At 41.4% G+C, this 19,811-nt stretch overlaps 1 protein-coding gene across 2 annotated transcripts in view; it reads right to left on the bottom strand.

Annotated features, from left to right (window-relative positions):
* Window positions 1–19,811, bottom strand: part of CSPG5 (chondroitin sulfate proteoglycan 5) — a 53,771-nt gene that overhangs the window by 20,015 nt on the left and 13,945 nt on the right. Inside the window, exon 5 of one of the 2 annotated variants that reach the window (XM_086698355.1) lies at window positions 14,823–14,917. The exons of the other annotated variant lie outside the window; for it this stretch is intronic. Within the exon in view, the coding sequence (XP_086554481.1) occupies window positions 14,823–14,917 (95 nt within the window). The remainder of the gene's footprint in view (window positions 1–14,822; window positions 14,918–19,811) is intronic. 2 annotated transcript variants of the gene reach the window in all.

Raw genomic sequence — 19,811 nt, 5'->3', positions numbered from 1 at the left:
TTTGCCACTTTGTATTAACTTTTGTTTGTTTGTTTCAAGTTTTTATTTAAATTCCAGTTAGTTAACATATAGTGTAATATTAGTTTTAGGAGTAGAATTTAGTGATTCATCACTTACATATAACACCCAGTACTTATCACAAGTGCTCTCCTTAATACCCATCACCCATTTAACCTATCCCTCTGCCCACCTTTCCTCTGGCAACCCTCAGTTTGTTCTTATAGTTAAGAGTCTCTTTATGGTTTGCCTCTCTCTCTTTTTTTTAAATTAAAAAAATTTTCCTCTATGTTCATCTGTCTTGTTTCTTAAATTCCACATGAGTGAAATCAAATGGTGTTTGTCTTTCTCTGACTGACTTATTTTCCAATGATTGTTTTTTAAATTCTTTTTTAATGTTTATTTATTTGTTTTGAGAGAGAGAGAGAGAGAGCAAGTGCAAAGCACGAGAGGGAGAGGGGCAGAGAGAAAGGGAGAGAGATAATCCCAAGCAGGCTCAATGCTCAGCACGGAGCCCAACTCAGGGCTCAATCTTACAAATATGAGATCATGACCTGAGACAAAATCAAGAGTCAGATGCTTAACTGCCTGAGCAACCCAGGCACCCCTCCAATTACTATTCTTGATAAAAACTCTCAGAAAACTACAAAGAACTTTCTTGACTGGATAAAAGTTATCTCCAAAAATCCTACAGCTAACTTTTTACTTAAATCTAAGGCATTTGAAGCTTTTCCACTAAGATCAGGAACAAGGCAAGGCTATCCCCTCTCACCACTCCTTTTCAACGTCATACTAGAAGTCCTTGCTAATGCAATAAGGCAAGAAAAGTTAATAAAAGGTATACAGATTGAGAAGGAAGATATAAAACTGACTTTGTTTGCAGATGATGTGATTGTCTATGTAGAAAATCTGAAGGAATCTACAAAAACATTTTAAAACTAATAAACTATTTTAGCAAGGTTGCAGAATAAAAGGTTAATGTACAAAAGTCAATTGCTTTCCTATATACTTACAATGAACAAGTGGAATTTGAAATTAGAAACATCATACTATTGAGGTGCCTAGTTTGTCAGTTGGTTAAGCATCCAACTCAATTTTGGCTCAAGTCATGATCTCATGGTTTGTGAGATGAGTCCCTCACTGGGCCCTGTGTTGATGGCACAGAGCCTACTTGGGATTCTCTCTCTTCCTCTCTCTCTCTGCCTCTCCCCCACTCACATGCAGTCTCTCTCAAAAATAAATAAATAAAAATTAAAACAAAAAACAAAACAAAAAACCATAATACTATTTATATTGGCACCCCCAAAAATGATATACTTAGGTATATAAATATAACAAAATACATACAATATCTATATGAGAAAAACTATAAAACTCTGATGAATAAAATCAAAGAAAAACTAAATAAATATGGAGATAGTCCATGCTCATGGATAGGAAGACTCCATATTGTCAAGATGTCAGTTTTTCTCAGCTTGATTTACAGATTCAGTGTAATCCCACCGAGTTATTTTATGGACCAACATTCATGATTCCAAAGTTTGTATGGGTAGGCAAAAGTCCCAGGATAGTTGACACTATATTGCTGGAGAATTACAAAGTTAAAGAATAGATGCTACTCAACTTCAAGAATTATTGTAAAGCTACAGTAATAAGACAGTGAGATAATGGCAAAATAACAGATAAATAGGTCAATGGAACAGAAAAGAGAACCCAGAAATAGACCCACACAAATATAATCAACTGATCTTTGAAAAAGGAGCAAAAGCAATACAAGAGAGAAAAGATAATCTCTTCAACAAGTGGTACTGGAAAAACTGGACATACACATTCAGAAAAAATAAAGAATCTAGACATAGATCTTATATGCTTCATAAAAATTAACTCAAAATGGGTCATAAACTAAAATGTAAAGCAAAACTATAAAGCTCCAAGAAGACAACATAAGTGAAAACCTTGATTACCTTGGGTATGGTGATGCCTTTTTAGATACCACACTAAAGACATGATCTCCTAAAGAAATAACTGGTAAGCTGGATTTCACCAAAATGAAAAACTTGTGGTCTGCAGTAGACAAGACCAAGAGAATTAGAAAACAAGCCACAGACTGGGAGAAATTATTTGCAAAAGACACATATGATAGGGGCGCCTGGGTGGCTCAGTTGGTAAAATGTCCACCTTTGGCTCGGGTCATGATCTCACAGTTTGTGGGTTTGAGCCCCGCATCAGACTCTGCTGACAGCTCAGAGCTTGGAGCCTGCTTCAGAGTCTGTGTCTCCCTCTCTCTCTGCCCCTCCCCTGCTTGTCCTCTCTCTCTCAAAAATAAATAAACATTTTTTAAAAAGACACATATGATAAAAGACTGTTACCCAAAATATATAAAGAACTCTTAAAACTCAAAAATATGGGTTGGGAGTTGGGGGAGTTAAAAAAAAAAAACTCAACAATAATTTTTATTTTAATTTTTTTTTCAACATTTATTTATTTTTGGGACAGAGAGAGACAGAGCATGAATGGGGGAGGGGCAGAGAGAGAGGGAGACACAGAATCGGAAACAGGCTCCAGGCTCTGAGCCATCAGCCCAGAGCCTGACGCGGGGCTCGAACTCTCGGACTGCGAGATCGTGACCTGGCTGAAGTCGGACGCTTAACCGACTGCACCACCCAGGCGCCCCAACAATAATTTTTAAATACCCGATTAAATGGGGCACCTGGCTGACTCAGAGAGTGGAGTGTGTGACTCTTGATATCAGGGTCGTGAGTTTGAGCCCCACCTTGGGTGTAGAGATCACTTAAAAATGAAATCTTTTATAAGGAAGATGTGGTATATATACAATGGAGTATTACTTGGCAATCAAAAAGAATGAAATCTTGGCATTTGCAACAAGGTGGATGGAACTAGAGGGTATTATGCTAAGTGAACTTAGTCAGAGAAAGACAAATATCATATGACTTCACTCATGTGGAATTTAAGATACAAAACAGATGAACATAAGGGAAGAAAGCAAAAATAATATAAAAACAGGGAGGGAACAAAATATAAGAGACTCTTAAACATAGAGAACAAACTAAGGGTTGCTGGAGAGGTTCTGGGTGGGAGCATGGGCCAAATGGGCAAGGGGCAGTAAGGAGGACACTTGTTGGGATGAGCACTGTGTGTTATATGTAGGGGATGAATCATTGGATTCTACTCCTGAAATCATTATTGCACTATATGCTAATCAACTGGGATGTAAATTAAAAATAAATAAAATCTTTAAATAAATAAAAAAATAAAAATCTGATTAAAAAATGGACCAAGGGGCCCCTGGGTGGCTCAGTCAGTTGGGTGTCTGATTTCGGCTTAGGTCACGATCTCACACTTTGTGGGTTCAAGCCCCACATCCGGCTCTGTGCTGACAGCTCAGAGCCTGGAGCCTGCTTCTGATTCTGTGTCTCGCTGTCTTCTCTGCCCCTCCCTCACTAGCACTCTGTCTCTCAAGAATAAATTTAAAAATGTTAAATTTTTTTTAAATGGACCAAAAATCTTAACAGACACCTCACTAAAGATGTACAGATGGCATATAAGCATGTGGCCCATATCACGTGCCATCAGGGAAATGTGAATTAAAACAATGAGATGCCAGTACACACCTATTAGAATGGCCAAAAGCCAAAGCAGTGATAATGCCAAATATTGACAAAGATGCGGAACAACAGGAACTGTTTATATGTTGCTGGTAGGAATGCAAAATGGTATAGTCACTTTGAAGACAGCTTGGCAGTTTCTTTCTTTCTCTCTCTCTCTCTCTTTTTTTTTTTTATGGAAGTTTCTTACAAAACTAAACATACTCTTACCAGCAATTGAGCAATAACACTCAGCAATAACACTTCTGGATATTTACCAAAGGAGTTGAAAACTTATGTGCACATAAAGCCCTATACAAAGTTGTTTATAGCAGCAGGAGGGGAGAGGGGCTGGAGGTTGAATCAGCCAATAATCAATGACTTAGTCAATCAGTACTCTGTAATAAAGTCTCCATAAAAACCCAAGAGAACAGCTTTTTGGTACTTTTCTGGAGAGCTTCCATACTTGGGGAACCAGGACACTTCCACATATCACCACACTGGGCTCCAAGCTCTACCGAGGACAGAAGCTCCTTTGTGTGGGACTTTGTCCAATGTATCTCTTCATCTGGCTATTGATTCATATCCCTTATCATAGCCTTTAATAAACTGGTAAATGTAAGTGTTTGCCTGAGTTCTGTGAGCCCTCTAGCAAAACAAACAAACCTAAGAAGGTCATTGGAACCTCCAATCTGTAGTGAATTGTCCAAAGCACAGGTAACAGTCTGAGGCTTGTGACTGGCATCTGAAGAGGAGGGTTGTGGGGCAGCCTTGTAGGACTAAACCCTTAACCTGTTGGATCTGATGTTATCCCCAGGTAGATACTATCAAAATTGAGTTGAATTCTTGGACACCCTGCTGGTGTCTGAGAATTGCTTAGTGTTCTATGTGAAGGCCCACCCTGATCCCTCCATTAGAATTGGGTCTTGGAACCCTAAAAGGCGACCCGATACAGTTTACAAGGCTGAAATAAACTTGATAACAAACACCTAACAAAGACTGTGCAAGAAAGGAAAGTTACAAGTCAATCTAACTCAGGAATGTGTATGTGAAATTTCTAAAAATATATGTTAGAACATATAGCCTAGCAACAAATTGAAAGGTTAATGCTTCCAACCAAGTTATAGTTACTCCAAACTTGCAAAATTAGGTTGGCCTTTGAAAAAAATCAATGTAGTTTTATGTATTCAGAGGATAAAAGATGAAAATTACATGATTATCTCAATAGATACAGAAAAGCTTTTGATAAAAATTAACATCCATTCAAAGTAAAAACTCTTAGCAAAATATGAATAGAAGGAAATGTCTTTAATTTTATAAACTATGTCTGCAAAGTCTACAGAAAACATTATTTTTAATGATGAAAGTTTGAAGGCTTTCCCTTTGAGACTGGCAATGACACAAAGATGTTTACTTTTACCACATCTATTCACAACACACTGAAAGGTCCTGGATAATGCAATAAGCCAAGAAAGAGAATTAAAATGTATAAGGATTATATGGGGCACACGGGTGACTCAGCTTGTTGAGTGCCTGACTCTTGATTTCAGCTCAGGTTATGATCTCACATTTCGTGGGATTGAGCCCCACATCAGGATCTGCACTGATAGTGCTGAGCCTGCTTGGAATTCTCTCTCCCTCTCTCTGTCCCTCCCCTGCTCACTCTCTCTCTCTCTCTCTCTCTCAAAATAAATAAACAGCTTTTTATTTATTTATTTATTTTTAATTTTTTTTTTAATTTGACGTTTATTTATTTTTGAGACATAGAGAGACAGAGCATGAACGGGGGAGGGTCAGAGAGAGAGGGAGACACAGAATCCGAAACAGGCTCCAGGCTCCGAGCTGTCAGCACAGAGCCCGACGCGGGGCTTGAACCCACAGACTGTGAGATCATGACCCGAGCCGAAGTCGGTCGCCCAACTGACTGAGCCACCCAGGTGCCCCAATAAACAGCTTTTTAAAAAGAGGGTTAGGTAAATGTCCATCAACTGATGAATGGATAAAGAAATTGTGGTTTATATACACAATGGAGTACTACATGGCAATGAGAAAGAATGAAATATGGCCCTTTGTAGCAACATGGATGGAACTGGAGAGTGTGATGCTAAGTGAAATAAGCCATACAGAGAAAGACAGATACCATATGTTTTTACTCTTAGGTGGATCCTGAGAAACTTAACAGAAACCCATGGGGGAGGGGAAGAAAAAAAAAAGAGGTTAGAGTGGGAGAGAGCCAAAGCATAAGAGACTCTTAAAAACTGAGAACAAACTGAGGGTTGATGGGGGGTGGGAGGGAGGGGAGGGTGGGTGATTGGTATTGAGGAGGGCACCTTTTGGGATGAGCACTGGGTGTTGTATGGAAACCAATTTGACAAAAAACTTCATATATTGAAAAAAAAAAAAAAAGAGGGCTAGGGGCGCCTGGGTGACTCAGTCGGTTGAGTGTCCGACTTCGGCTCAGGTCAGGATCTCACAGTTCGTAGGTTCCAGCCCCGCGTCGGGCTCTGTGCTGACAGCTCAGAGCCTGGAGTCTGTTTCAAATTCTGTGTCTCCCTCTCTCTCCGTCCCTCCCCTGCTCACACTCTGTTTCTCTCTTTCAAAAATAAATAAAGATTTAAAAAATTTAAAAAACAAAGAAAGAAGAATGCCTTTTAAAAATAAAAATAAATAAAAAGAGGGTTAAATTTTTAAAAAATGAATAAGGATTATAAAAGAAGAAACAACTATCATTATTTGCAGATTATATAATTGTATACATAGAAAATACAAAAGAATCTACATGTAAATTATTATAAGCATGCTTATCAAGGTTGCTGAATATCAAATCAATGTTAAAAATAATTGTTTCTGTATAAAACACAATAGAAAATAGAAAATTAAAAAACTCTGAAGATCTTGCTTATAATACTATAAACAAATCAAATACCTGTTAAGAAATCTAACAAATACACTTCATGTAGAAATCTATAGAACAATATTTAGAGAAATTCTAGAAGATGCAAATAAATGGAGAGATAGACCATGTTCATTGATTGGACAACTCAATGTTGTAAAGATCAATTCTCTCCAGGCTGACCTAAGATTGTACCCAGTTCCAATCAAAATCTCAAGGGTTTTTGTTTATGCTTTTGTTTTGGTGGAACCCGACAAGCCGTTACTAAAGTGTATGTAGAAATAGAAAGCACTCAGAATTGCTAGGATACTTTTGGGAAACAAACTGAGAGGGCTTGGTATACTGGATATCAAGGTTTAAATGAATCTGGGGACACAGTGTGATAGTGGTGCTGAGGTAGACAAGTAGATCAAAGGAACAGTGAAGATCTCAGATACAGACCCATTCATATAGATACCTTTGAATAATGCAAAAGCGATAGAGCAATGGCAAAATGAGAAATGGGGAAATGAGAAATGAGCCTTTTCAGCAAATGATGCTGGACCAACTGGATACCCCTCCAAATGAAATTAGATCCCTACCTAATGTCATTTACAAAAATCAATCCCAGCAGTGTGCTTGATGAATATTCAACAACCTGCTGCTCCCCAAAGGGCAAAATCCCTGACTTTCAACGTTTAGTGAGTTCTGTGGTGTAAATACTCCTACCCTGGCTGATTCTAAGCAACCAACGTAAGGTCACTGAAGGCAGAGTAGGAGGAAAAGAACGCGTGGAAGCAGTACGTAGATGGTATTTCCATACAGATTCAACTGACATCAGTAACCTCAAGAACAGAGATAAAGGTAAAATGAGTAGGAAGTGATGACTTTGGGCTATTTTTTTATTGCTTTTGTTTTTTACATAATCTATTTAATTGTTCAGTTTATACAGGTTAATTTTTAGTAATCGCTGTGTTTAACAATTGGCTCACAAAATACGTGAAAATTTAACAAACTTTCTCTTGAGCCTGTGTAAGCCAGCTCTAGCCCACCCTGATTGTACACCTAAATATGAAAGGCAAAACATAGTTTTTGTGAAAAAATATGGAATTATTCTACAATTCTAAAAAGCTGTTTTTTTTTTTTTTTAATTTTTTTTTTTTTTTCAACGTTTATTTATTTTTGGGACAGAGAGAGACAGAGCATGAACGGGGGAGGGGCAGAGAGAGAGGGAGACACAGAATCGGAAACAGGCTCCAGGCTCCGAGCCATCAGCCCGGAGCCCGACGCGGGGCTCGAACTCCCGGACCGCGAGATCGTGACCTGGCTGAAGTCGGACGCTTAACCGACTGCGCCACCCAGGCGCCCCTAAAAAGCTGTTTTTTTAAGATTTAAGTAATCTCTACTCTCAAGGTAGGGGCTCAAACTCAAACCCCGAGATCAAAAGTCGCATCCTCTACCAACTGAGCCATACAGGAGCCCCAGGAAAGTACTTTCATCATCTTAACATAGGGAACTTTTTCTTTTTCTCTTTCTTTTTTTGGGTTCGGTTCGTTGAGATAGGTGTAGAAAAGAGTTAATATAGCCCACCTGGGGAAAGGACTGCTTACAAGGTTGATCCATGGCTGGTGTCTGGGAACTCAGATATCAGAAGGGTTCTCACACTCCCTCTTACCAGTGCCTCACTGTGCCTGAACTGTTTCTGCAAACAATGAGGTTTATTTACACTGAACACCTGCCTTGCCTTCTGGGAGACCAGAATTTTGGTACATGCTAAGCAGTGGGGGCCTACATAACCAGCTCTCCATTAACAACTCTGGGCACTGAATCTCTTTGAGCTTCCCCGATAGACCACATTTCAAATCTGTTTGCACAATTCATTGCTAGAGGAATTAAGTGTGTCCTGTGTTGACTCCACTGGGAGAGAGTTCTTGGAAGCTCACCTCTTGTTCTCTTTGGACTTGCCTCTCCGAGCCTTTTCTCCTTGCTGATTTTGCTTTGTATTGCTTTCAGTGTAATAAATCTTAGCTGTGAATAGGGCTGTGTGCTGACTCTTGTAAATCCTGCTAGTGAATCGTTATACCTGGGGATGATCTTGGAGACTCCTGACACAAGGTGCAAAATTCACCTTTTCAAAATATACAGTTTGATGGGCCTGTGTAGCCACCAGCACAAGGAAGTTATAGAACATTTCCTTATGCATTTGTGCAATTCTCTCCTTCTATCCTCAGCCACTTGACAGCCACTGATTTATTTTCTGTCCCTATAGTGTTGCCTTTTCCAGAATGTAAAATAGTATGCAACCTTTAAGTAAACCCTACACCCAACGTGGGGTTTGAACTCACAACCCTGAGATGTTGAGTCACATGCTCTACTGACTGAGCCAGCCAGGCACCTCGGTATATAGCCCCTTGATTCTGACTCCTTTAACTCAACCTGTTACTTTTGAGATTCATCCATGTTCATGTGCATATAAATACCTCATTCCTTTCTGTTGCTAAACAGTTTCCCATTGTAAGGCTGTACCACAGTTTATGTGTTCACAGTTGTTGCACATTTGGGTTGTTCTCTGTTTTTGGTGATTATGAATAAAATTGCTGTACACACACACACACACACACACACACACACAGGTCTTTGTATGGACGTATATTTTATTTCTGTTGAGTATCTAGAGATGCAATTAATGGGGTGTATGTGTGTTTATCTTTATAAGAAACTGCTAGACTATTTTCCAGAGTGCTTTCCCAGAAGCAATGTTTGAGAGTTCCAGTGGCTCCACATCCTTACCAGCACTTGGTATTGTCAGTCTTTTTAATTTTAGCAATTCTACCAGCTATCGAATGATATCTTTTTGTAGTTCTAATTTGCATTTCCCTAAATACTGACAATGTTGAGTATCTTCTCATGTGCTTATTTGTTACCAAATATCTTTTTTAAAAAAAGTAATTTCTATATCCAATGTGGGGCTTGAACTCATGACCCCAAGATCAAGAGTTGAGCACTCTTCCCACTGAGCCAGCCGGGAACCCCCAAAATATATTTTATATTGATATGTCTGTTCAAATAGTTTGCTTGTTTAAATACTGAGTTGTCTTCAGGGGCGCCTGCGTGGTTCAGTTGGTTAAGCATCTGACTTCAGCTCAGGTCATGATCTCACGGTGCCTGGATTCCAGCCCCAGCTCAGGCTCTGTGCTGACAGGTCAGAGCCTGCAGCCTGCTTCGGATTCTGTGTCTCCCTCTCTCTCTGCCCCTCCCCTGCTTGTACTCTGCTCTCTCTCTCTCTCAAAAATAAATAAAACATTTAAAAATAAAATAAAAGATTGGGTTGTCTTCATATATTGAATTGTAATAGTTCTTTATCCTGAATACAAGTACTTTATCAGATATGTGTTTCGCAAATATTTTCTCCTCCCTGTCTTGTCTTTTCCCTTTCCTAACAGTGTTTTTCAAAGAGCAGAAATTCTCTTGGGGCACCTGGGTGGTGCAGTCGGTTGAGTGTCCGACTTCAGCCAGGTCACGATCTCGCGGTCCGTGAGTTCGAGCCCCGCGTCGGGCTCTGGGCTGATGGCTGGGAGCCTGGAGCCTGTTTCCGATTCTGTGTCTCCCTCTCTCTCTGCCCCTCCCCCGTTCATGCTCTGTCTCTCTCTGTCCCAAAAATGAATAAACGTTGAAAAAAAAAATTAAAATAAAAAAAAAGCAGAAATTCTCAATTTTTTTCAAAATAAAACATTTTATCAATACAATTTAACTATGAATTCAATTACTTTGATAAATGTAGGGCTCTTACAGTTATCTATTTCTTCTTGATTGAGTTTTAGTACTAGTTGTCTTTGAAGGAATTTGTCCTTTTCATTGAGACTAATAAAGTTATTGGCATCAAATCATTCACAACATTCTTCATTATTATTTCAATGTCTGTAGGACTTGTAGTGCTGCGTGACCCAGTCTCTCATTGTTTGTTCATTTGTTTGTTTTTGTGTGTGTGTGTGTGTGAGAGAGAGAGAGAGAGAGAGAGAGAGAGAGAACACGCATGAGCAGGGGAGAGAGTCAGAGGGAGAGAGAGAATCTTAAACAGGCTCCACTCTCAGAGTGGAGCCTGATGCAGGGCTGTGGGATCGTGACCTGAGTTGACTCAAGAGTCAGATGTTCAACCAACTGAGCCACACAGGTGTCCTCTGAAATCTTTTTAAATAAGAGCATGTAATGCTAAATCTCCCTTTAAGCACTGCTTTAACTCTGTTCCCCAAATTTTGATCTGCTGTGTTTTCATTTTCATTCAATAAAAAATATTTTATTTCTCTTGTGATTTAGTTTTTGAACTGTGGGTCAAAATGTGTGGTTTAATTTCCAAATATTTGGAGGTGGGGGTTTCCAGATATCTTTATTATTGATTACTAGTTTAATTCTATTTTAATCAGGACACACTTTGTATGATTTCAATATATTTACATTTTGAGATTTATTTTATGGCCCAGACTATCATCTTAAAAGCTTTTCCTTTTTTTTTTTTTTTAGGATTTTTTAAAAATTTTTAAGTAATCTCTATACCCAACATGGGGCTCTTACAACCCATCAAGAATTGCATGCTATACTGACTGAGCCAACAAGGTGTCCCTATGGCTCAGAATATCATCTATCTTGACTAATGTTCTATGCACACTTGAAAATACTGTGTATTCTGCTGTTGTAGGGGGCAGTATTCTGGAAAGATCAATTAGATCAAGTTGGTTGATAGTGCTATTCATGTATTTTGTATCTTTAATGACTTTTTGGTTTCCATATCCTGAGGAAAGAGCATTGAAAATTCCAACTATAGAGAACCCTGGGTGGCTCAGTCAGTTAAGCATCCCACCTCTTGATTTTGGCTCAGGTCATGATCTCATGGTCATGCGATCGAGCCCTGGGTGTTGACAGCATGGATCCTGCTGAGGATTCTCTGTCTCTTTCTCTCTCTGTCCCTCTCCCCACTGGCAAGCTCTCTTTCTCAAAATAAATTTTCTCTTAAAAAAGAAAGAGAAATAAAACTCCAACTATAAGTGTAGTTTAGCTATTTCTTCTTTGATTTCAATCAGGTTTTGCTTTTTTTTTTTTTCAATCAGGTTTTGCTTTATAACCTTTGAAGCTGTCATTAGGTTTATGCACTTTTAGAATTGTCTTGTCTTCTTTCAAAAAAAAATTTTTTTTAATGTTTATTCATTTTTGAGAGACAGAGAGAGACAGAGCATGAGTGGGGAAGGGGCAGAGAGAGGGAGACACAGAATCCAAAGCAGGGTCCAGGCTCTGAGCTGTCTCAGAGCCTGACGCAGGGGTCAAACCCACAAACTGTGAGATCATGACCTGAGCCGGAGTTGGATGCTTAACCAACTAAGCCACCAGGCACCTCTGTCCTGTCTTCTTGATAAACTATCTTTCTCATTATGTAATGCCCCTCTTTATCCTTGTAAAATTGTTCTGAATTTTATTTTCCACGTTGTTAATATAGTTGAAGGGATTCCTCACTTCTGGTTTTGTGGTGATCATTTGCTGTTTATTTCTACCATTTTCATGACTCCTTTTTTGTAGTTTCTGTGTTTCTGCTCATATTCTCCATCTGTTTATGCATGTTGTTTGTCTTTTCCACTGGATCCTTTAACAGATTAGTCTCTGGTAGTTTCATTACCTGGGTCATCCTTTGGTCTGGTTGTTTTGACCCGTTTATCATTTGACAGCGGTTTTTCTTTTCTCTTTCATTTCCGGGTATGGAATAAATGCTAGATATTGTGTGTAAAAGAAGGGTAGAGCGTTAGGTAAATAGTCTTGATGCCCAAAGATGGGCATGTCTTTTCTGTTAGGTTGTTCAGAACAGGGATTGAATCAGTCCAGTCAACAGTAGAGCTGAGCTTGGGTTTTGCTGTTGCTAGAACTTCTCCAATGGACAAAGTGGCTGCCACCTTTTGATTCATGTGAGGCCTGAGATGCCAGAGCGTTTTCTTCAGTGTTTCTGCATTCCACTGTCAGCAGGCCCTGTGTGTCTGAACCTCAGAGGAGGGCCTCTTGCTCTTCCCGCTCCCTCAGATGTAAACTGCTGTTGCTTGTTAACCAGGGCAGGACCCGTGATGGGGGCAGTTTTTGTCATTTTTTTTCCTGTTTCAGCTTCACGCTTAAGTAGACCTTGCACACTTGAGTCTCAGGGTGGGCCTTTCTTCCCGTTCTTGCCCTTCCCTTCCTTGCCAGCCAAACTCTGGGACTTGTATGTGAGGGGAGTCCGGGGTGGGAGCCAGTCTTTAGAGAGTCTTTAGCCTCCAAGAGGCTGCACGCCTTTGCACGCAGGGTCTGGGTCCCCTTCCCCTCCTCCCCAGGGGCATTGTGTTTGCATTCGCCCCCTAAATCATACCTTTGCTTGGAATTGATGGCAAAAGGATTCTGTTCTTCCCTCACGGTTATTGCAAATGAGGCTTGTAGCGGGGAGAGGAGCTTCCTGCCCCTGCAGAGACAGGTGGCTGTGCTCTTACCCTCAGAGGCAGTTCATTTTTCCTGCTTGTGGGAACAGGAAGGTTTCCAGAAGCTTAAGGCTTTGCTTCGATTGACAGAAGAGTCTGGAAAGTGGGTGTCGTCTTGTTCTTGCGCACCACTAACTGGATGCTCTCAGGTCTCATGCTCCCCGCCCGATTTTTCTCGTGAGCACCCAATTGAGGCTTATGGAAAAGAGCGTGTGAATGACTGCAGACAACCCTTGTGTCTGGAGCTTCCAGAGATTCTAACCTGTCAGGCTAGCTAAACTCTGCCTTTATGAATTCATTACCACATGGCTGTCTCCCTTCCCGTTTTTAGGGTGCTGTCCCTTCCTCCCAGGTTCTGCCATGGACAAAATCCATGTGTTCTCTCTTTGAAGGGGCTTGCTGCCCTCTGGATTTCAATTTATCTGGCTGCCTTGTGACCCGAGCTCTTTGAAGAACCCAAGAAGTCGTGATTGTGCAGGTTATCTGACTTTTTTCTTGCTATTAGGATGTAAGTGATGTCCTCATGTGACTTTGAGCACCCTAGGTGGAAGCAAGTTTCCAGGAATGATTTTGGAACTGCACAGGAAAATTGATAAGTCTGACTACATAAAAATTAGGGTTAATATTAATTAAACATTAGGAGTATGAAATTGCAAGCCACAGAGTGGGAGAAGATATTTGCAATACATATTGACCAATAAAACAGACCATAAATGGGATATAAGATAGTCTAAGAGAAAAACGGGCTAAAGAGTTAAGAAGATGCTTCACAAAAGCAGAAATGGGGGGGGCGCCTGGAGGGGCTCAGTCAGTTGAGCGTCCAACTTCGGCTCAGGTCGTGATCTCACTGTTTGTGATTTCCAGCCCCACATCGGGCTCTCTGCTGTCAGCACACGGCTTGCTTCTGATCCTCTGTCCCCCTCTCTCTCTCTCTCAAAAAAAGTAAATAAATAAACATTAAGAAAATAAAAATAATGGGGCACCTGGGTGGCTCAGTCGGCTAAGCGTCCGACTTTGGCTCAGGTCATGATCTCATGGTTTGTGGGTTCAAGCCCAGCGTCGTGCTCTGCGCTGACGGCTCAGAGCCTGGAGCCTCCTTCGGATTCTGTGTCTCCCTCTCTCTCTCTCTCTCTCTCTGCCCCTCTCAGCTCACGCTCTGTCTCTCTCTCCCTCAAAAATAAATAAATATTTAAAAAAATAAAAACAAAGCAGAAATGTAGAGGACGAATAAACATGGAGAGAATGCAAATGCCACGACATGCCTAAAGAGTGGCTAAAATTTAAAAAGTGTGAGCATATCAAGTGCTGATGAGGGTGTGCAGCAAAGGCAACTCTTATCCACTGCTGGTGGGAGCTGCTGGTTGATAGAGCCACCTTTACATGATCTCATCAAGGTAAAGGTCGGCTAAATTCCATCCTAGCAGTTCTGCTCCTACATATATACCTCAGAATTGCATGCACTATACATCCCGAAGCCAACCCTTGTGATCGACACATCCTTCTTTTAGCTTTGATGAACTTCTGGCCAGGGTACTGCTTAGTCTGACTGGCCACCAGATCCCTCAGGGTAACTGTGCATTTCTTTGTCACTCCCACTTTGTATACTCTCATGGTTGCACGCCCAGGAGACATCACTCCCATGTTCGGTTGAGTAGAGACTCTCCCCTCCCCGAAGCTTCTCAAATGCCTGTGAGGAGCTCCAGGGCTGAGGGAGAAGCCTCTGCTACTGATCTCAGGGGTGGCGGTGCTCACACACCTCACTGCTTGTTTGACCAATAAAGTTGCCTTTACGTCCCTTTCCCTTGGGCTTGGAGGGTGGGTTTGTACAGCCCCTTCTACTTTTCAGAATACACTCACATACCTTACCTTGTATGCACATCATGACCCTGAGAAGTAAGCTCCATGGGGCAGGGCTTTGGTCCATTTTGTTCTTTGCTGTAATCCCCGATGCCTAGGTGGTCCTGTGAAGAGGTGAGGACTTTACAGATGAAGAACCTTAGGTTCAGAGAGGTCATCTGACTCCACTTAGGAGCCTTCTACCTCTGAGTCTGGTGTTAGTGCTGCTTTTCAGAGCACAGGCTAACCTTTCATTTCTATAAATTATATGAGAAAGGACAAAGAACTGTGTCTGTGGTATGATGTCACACAGAGGAAAGGACACTGAAATAGAAGTTTAAAGTCTGGGTTCCAATATTGTCACTGATGCTTTCCGGTCCTAAGACTCCAACGCCAGGCTCCGGTAGGGATGTGAGAAGACCATGGCTATGAAGTATATTGTAAATAGTAGGGTAAGGGGCTCAGTTGTTGAGCATCTGACTTCGGCTCAGGTCATGATCTCATGGTTCATGAGTTCAAGCTCCGTGTCGGGCTCTTTACTGACAGCTCAGAGCTGGAGGCTGCTTCAGATTCTGTGTCTCCCTCTCTCTGTCTCTCTCTCTCTGCCCCTCCCCTGCTCATGCTCTGTCTGTCTCTCTCTCTTTCTCTCTCTCAAAAATAAATAAACATTAGAAAAATGTTAAAAATGGTAAGGTATGCTTGTGGGTTGAACTGTGTCTCACCAAAAAGATACAGTGAAGTCTAACTTCCATTACCTGTGAATACAATCTTATTTGGAAATAGGGTTTTTGCAGCTGTAATCAAGTTGAGAGGAGGTTATAATGGATTAGAGGGGACCTTAAATCCAATGACTGGTGTCCTTATAAGAAGGCCTGGTAAAGAGACAGAGACATGCAAAGGGAAGATGGCCATATGAAGTCAGAGGCAGAAATTGGAGTGATGTGATTACAAGCCGAAGAATGCCAGGGTTTATCGGCCAACCACCAGAAGCTGGGAAGAGGTGAGGAAGGATTCTTCCCTGGAACAGTCGGAGGGAGCACAGCCCCACTGACACTTTGATTCTAGAACTCTGGCCTTCATGGAGAGAGAATACATTTCCGTTGTGTTAGCTGTTCCGTTTGTGCTCATCTGTTACGGCAGCCCCAGGAAGCTGACACAGGTGAGGCGTATGTGGCAGGGATGTGCCCTGTAGAGACAGATGGCTCAGCACTGCGTGCGCACGCCTCCTAAGTGAAGCGATCCATCAGTGCTGAAAGGCGCCTAGACAAATGAACTTTCTTCTGTGATGCCTAATTTTCCTACATTTTTGGTTTGTCCTTTCTTTAGAGAGGAGGACACAAAACAGGCTATGGAGTGGGGTGGAAGAAACAGAGAGGAGGGATCTAGGGCCCATCGCCTGACAGCACGAGGGTGCCGAAGGGGGATGTCTCAAGCACTAGATAATTACGGAGGGGTGGGTGAGTGAGCTGACAGCAGAGCTGAGGTCCCCAGAGAGGATGCTGGCTGGCCTCCTGGAGCACAATCATTGAGAGGCACAAACACTCTGGCAGGAAAGAGGGCCAGCACAGATAGACATCAGTATATCCTATTGCGACACAGCAGCCTCTTCATTGGGTCAAAGACTCTTGGCGACACCTGGTAACTCTATTCATTAGGCCTGCTTTGTCTCCTGCTCCCCTTGAGATCTGGGTTTTTCTATCCCTCCTGCGTATGCTGTGAAGGTGGGACAGAGCCAAGGGCAGTGATCTGCATCCCATAATACTCTTGTGGGAAAAACAAAACATGATACTAACAAACCCTCATGTCTGGATGGGATTTAGAACTTACAAAGTACTTTCACAAACAATCCCTCTTGACTGGGCCTCCTCGTGAAAGGAGCCAGAGGTGCCTAACCATGAAAGACAGGTCTGTCCCCTAATTCAGAGAGTACAGGAAATCCTAAGTAAAACCATGCCAAACCCCCTAAAGTGGATAAGCATCAGGTTAGGAAGCCATAATACACACAGGCCATAACCCAACATCCTAATTTGCAGCCCTATCCAATAGCAAAGAGCAGACTGAGCTCATGGCACCAGCTGAATGCCATCTGGGCAAGAGTCCCAAGATGAAAACAGAGGACTTCTGTTGTTAGTAAATGGGAGACTAGGTAAATTTGGACCAACCCTTCCACTAAGGACACCAAAAGCTGTGCAAACATCTGAAAAGCATCAGAGAGCTAACAAGATACTAAAGAATTACAAGGCTGATGTCCCAGAGAGGACAGGAAATCAGACGGATGAGCCCAGCATTCAGGGCCACTTCTTCCCTGGAGGGACTTACCCATTTGGAAGAGGGGGTGAGGACAGTAGTGTTTCCAAACATTTGGGGCCATGGGGGGCAAGTTGGAGCACAGGGCCCACCAAAGGTGGAAAGATGCTGGTAAACCACTGCCTTTTGGGGGCTGTGGCCCCAGAAGATTGTGCCCTAGAGGTAAAGATGAACCCAAACCAAACCAGCCCTTGCAGTCTGATAGGACTGGTTTCAGTGGCCTGGAAAATCTCCAACCTTGATCTGGAATAATGTGATCCCAGAATTCTAGGGCCCCTGGGCACCTGATAGAAGCAAGCAAGCAAACAAGCAAGCAAGAAAGCAAGCAAGCAAGCAAGCAAACAAACAAACAAAAACCTTTTCTAAAGGAAGAAATCATCCTAGGCCTTAAAATATTTCAATAAACTATTTCCAAATACAGCGTCCATCACAAAATAAAGAATAACGAGGCAGTTGAGAAGACAAATCAGGAGAAGTAGCAGAAATTAGGCAACAGAAACACACACACAGCAATTCCAGTTATTGGAATTATCACAGATTGAACATAGGCAAAATTCTAGAAAACTCCCCCAGTAGTAATTCTGGCTATTTGAACTCCTAATTGTCTCTCGAATCCACCCTTGTTTGTTGCCTGCACTGATACAATCTCCATTCTGTTTGCCGTCACCACTCTCTCCAGAGCTGTCTTCTTAGAAAACAAATCTGATGAGGTACGAAGAAAACAATCAACAAAACAAAAAGGCAACCGATGGAATGGGAGAAGATATTTATAAATGACATATTAGATAACGGGTCAGTATCCAAAAATATATAAAGAACTTATCAAACTCAACACCCAAAAAACAAATAATCCAGTGAAGAAATGGGCAGAAGACATGAATAGACACTTTCCCAAAGAAGACATCCAGATAGCCAACTGACACATGAAAAGATGCTCAATATTATTCATCATCAGAGAAATACACATCAAAACCACAATGAGATACCACTTCACACCTGTCAGAACGGCTAAAATTAACAATTCAGCAAACAACAGATGTTGGCAAGGATGCAGAGAAAAGGGAACACTTTTTCGTTATTGGTGGGAATGCAAACTGGTGCAGCCACTCTGGAAAACAGTATGAAGGTTCCTCAAAAATTAAAAATAGAACTTCCCTATGACCCAGCAAATGCACTACTAGGTATTTATCCAAAGAATAAATACAAAAATGTTGATTCAAAGGGGCACATGCACCTCAATATTTATAGCAGCACTATCGACAATAGCCAAATTATGGATAGAGCCCAAATGTCCAACTGATGAATGGATAGAGATGTGATACACACACACACACACAGGAATATTACTCAGCGATAAAAAATAATGAAATCTTGCCATTTGCAAGATGGAACTGGAGGGTATTATGCTAAGCAAAATGAGTCAGTCAGGGAAAGATATCATATGATTTCACTCATATGTGAAGAAACAAAACAGATCAACATAGGGGAAGGGAAGGAAAAATAAGATAAAAACAGAGAGGGAGGCAAACCACAAGAGAGTCTTAAATACAGAGAGCAAACTGAAGGTTGATGGAGGGGAGGTGGGGTGGGATGGGCTAGATGGGTGATGGGCATTAAGGAGGGCACTTGTTGGGATGAGCACTGGGTGCTGTATTTAAGTGATGAATCACTAAATTCTACACCTGAAACCATAAAAAGAAAAGAAAAGAAAAGAAAAGAAAAGAAAAGAAAAGAAGAAAAGAAAAGAAAAGAAAAGAAAAGAAAAAAGAAAAGAAAAGAAAAGAAAAGAAAAGAAAAGAAAAGAAAAGAAAAGAAAAGAGAAGAAAAGAAATCTGACATTGTTTCAGCATGTTTAATGGCATTCAAGGCCCTTCACAATCTGTCCTAAGTTGCCCTTTCCAGCCTCATTACCTAGGACACCTCCCTCTCACAATCTTTGGTCATATGGCAAGACTTTCCTATGGGTATCCTCCTGCTGCCTTGAATGTCCTCTCTTCCCACATGATTCTGAAAAATGCCTCCTCATCCTTCAAAGTCCAACTTAAAGCTCTCTCCTTGAAGCCTTTCTAAACTAGTAATTCCAACTCTTACAGATTTGTATATACCTCTATTATGACATTGGCACAGTGTATTATAATTATTTGGTTAGAATTCTGTTTCTCAAGTATACTGTTAATTTCCTTAGGTTAGGGTATGTCTTATTCATCCAGGGTTCCTGGCATCTAGCGTAACGCCTGGCTAAGTGCTCAGTAAATATTTATGAAAGAAGGAATTTTTTTTTTTTTTTTTTTTTTTTTTTTAGTAAACTCTACAACCAACATGGGGCTGGGGACTCATGACTCTGAGATCAAGAGTAGCACGCACTACTGACTGAGCCAGCCAGGAACCCCTAGGAAAGGGTATTCTTAATAATAGGCACTACAGACTCATGGACTGAATTGTGTCATCCCAAATGCTGCATGTTGAAGCCCTAACCCCTAATGTGACTGTATTTGGAGATGGGCTTATAAAGAGGTAATTAAGGCTAAATGGGCCCTAGTCCATAGGACTGGCATCCTTATCAGAAGAGGAAGTAACACCAGAGACCTCCCTCTCCACGTGTGCATAGAGAAAAGGCCATTGGTGGATAGAGCAAGAAGGTGGCTGTTTGTGAGACAGAAAGAGAGGCCCTGCCAGAAACCAACTCTGGTGGTACCTTCATCTGGGACACCC

This window comes from Puma concolor, chromosome A2, assembly GCF_028749965.1.
Source record: "Puma concolor isolate L17-30 chromosome A2, mPumCon1.1.hap2, whole genome shotgun sequence".
NCBI lineage: Eukaryota > Metazoa > Chordata > Mammalia > Carnivora > Felidae > Puma > Puma concolor.
This window is presented reverse-complemented; position numbering and strand designations above follow the sequence as displayed.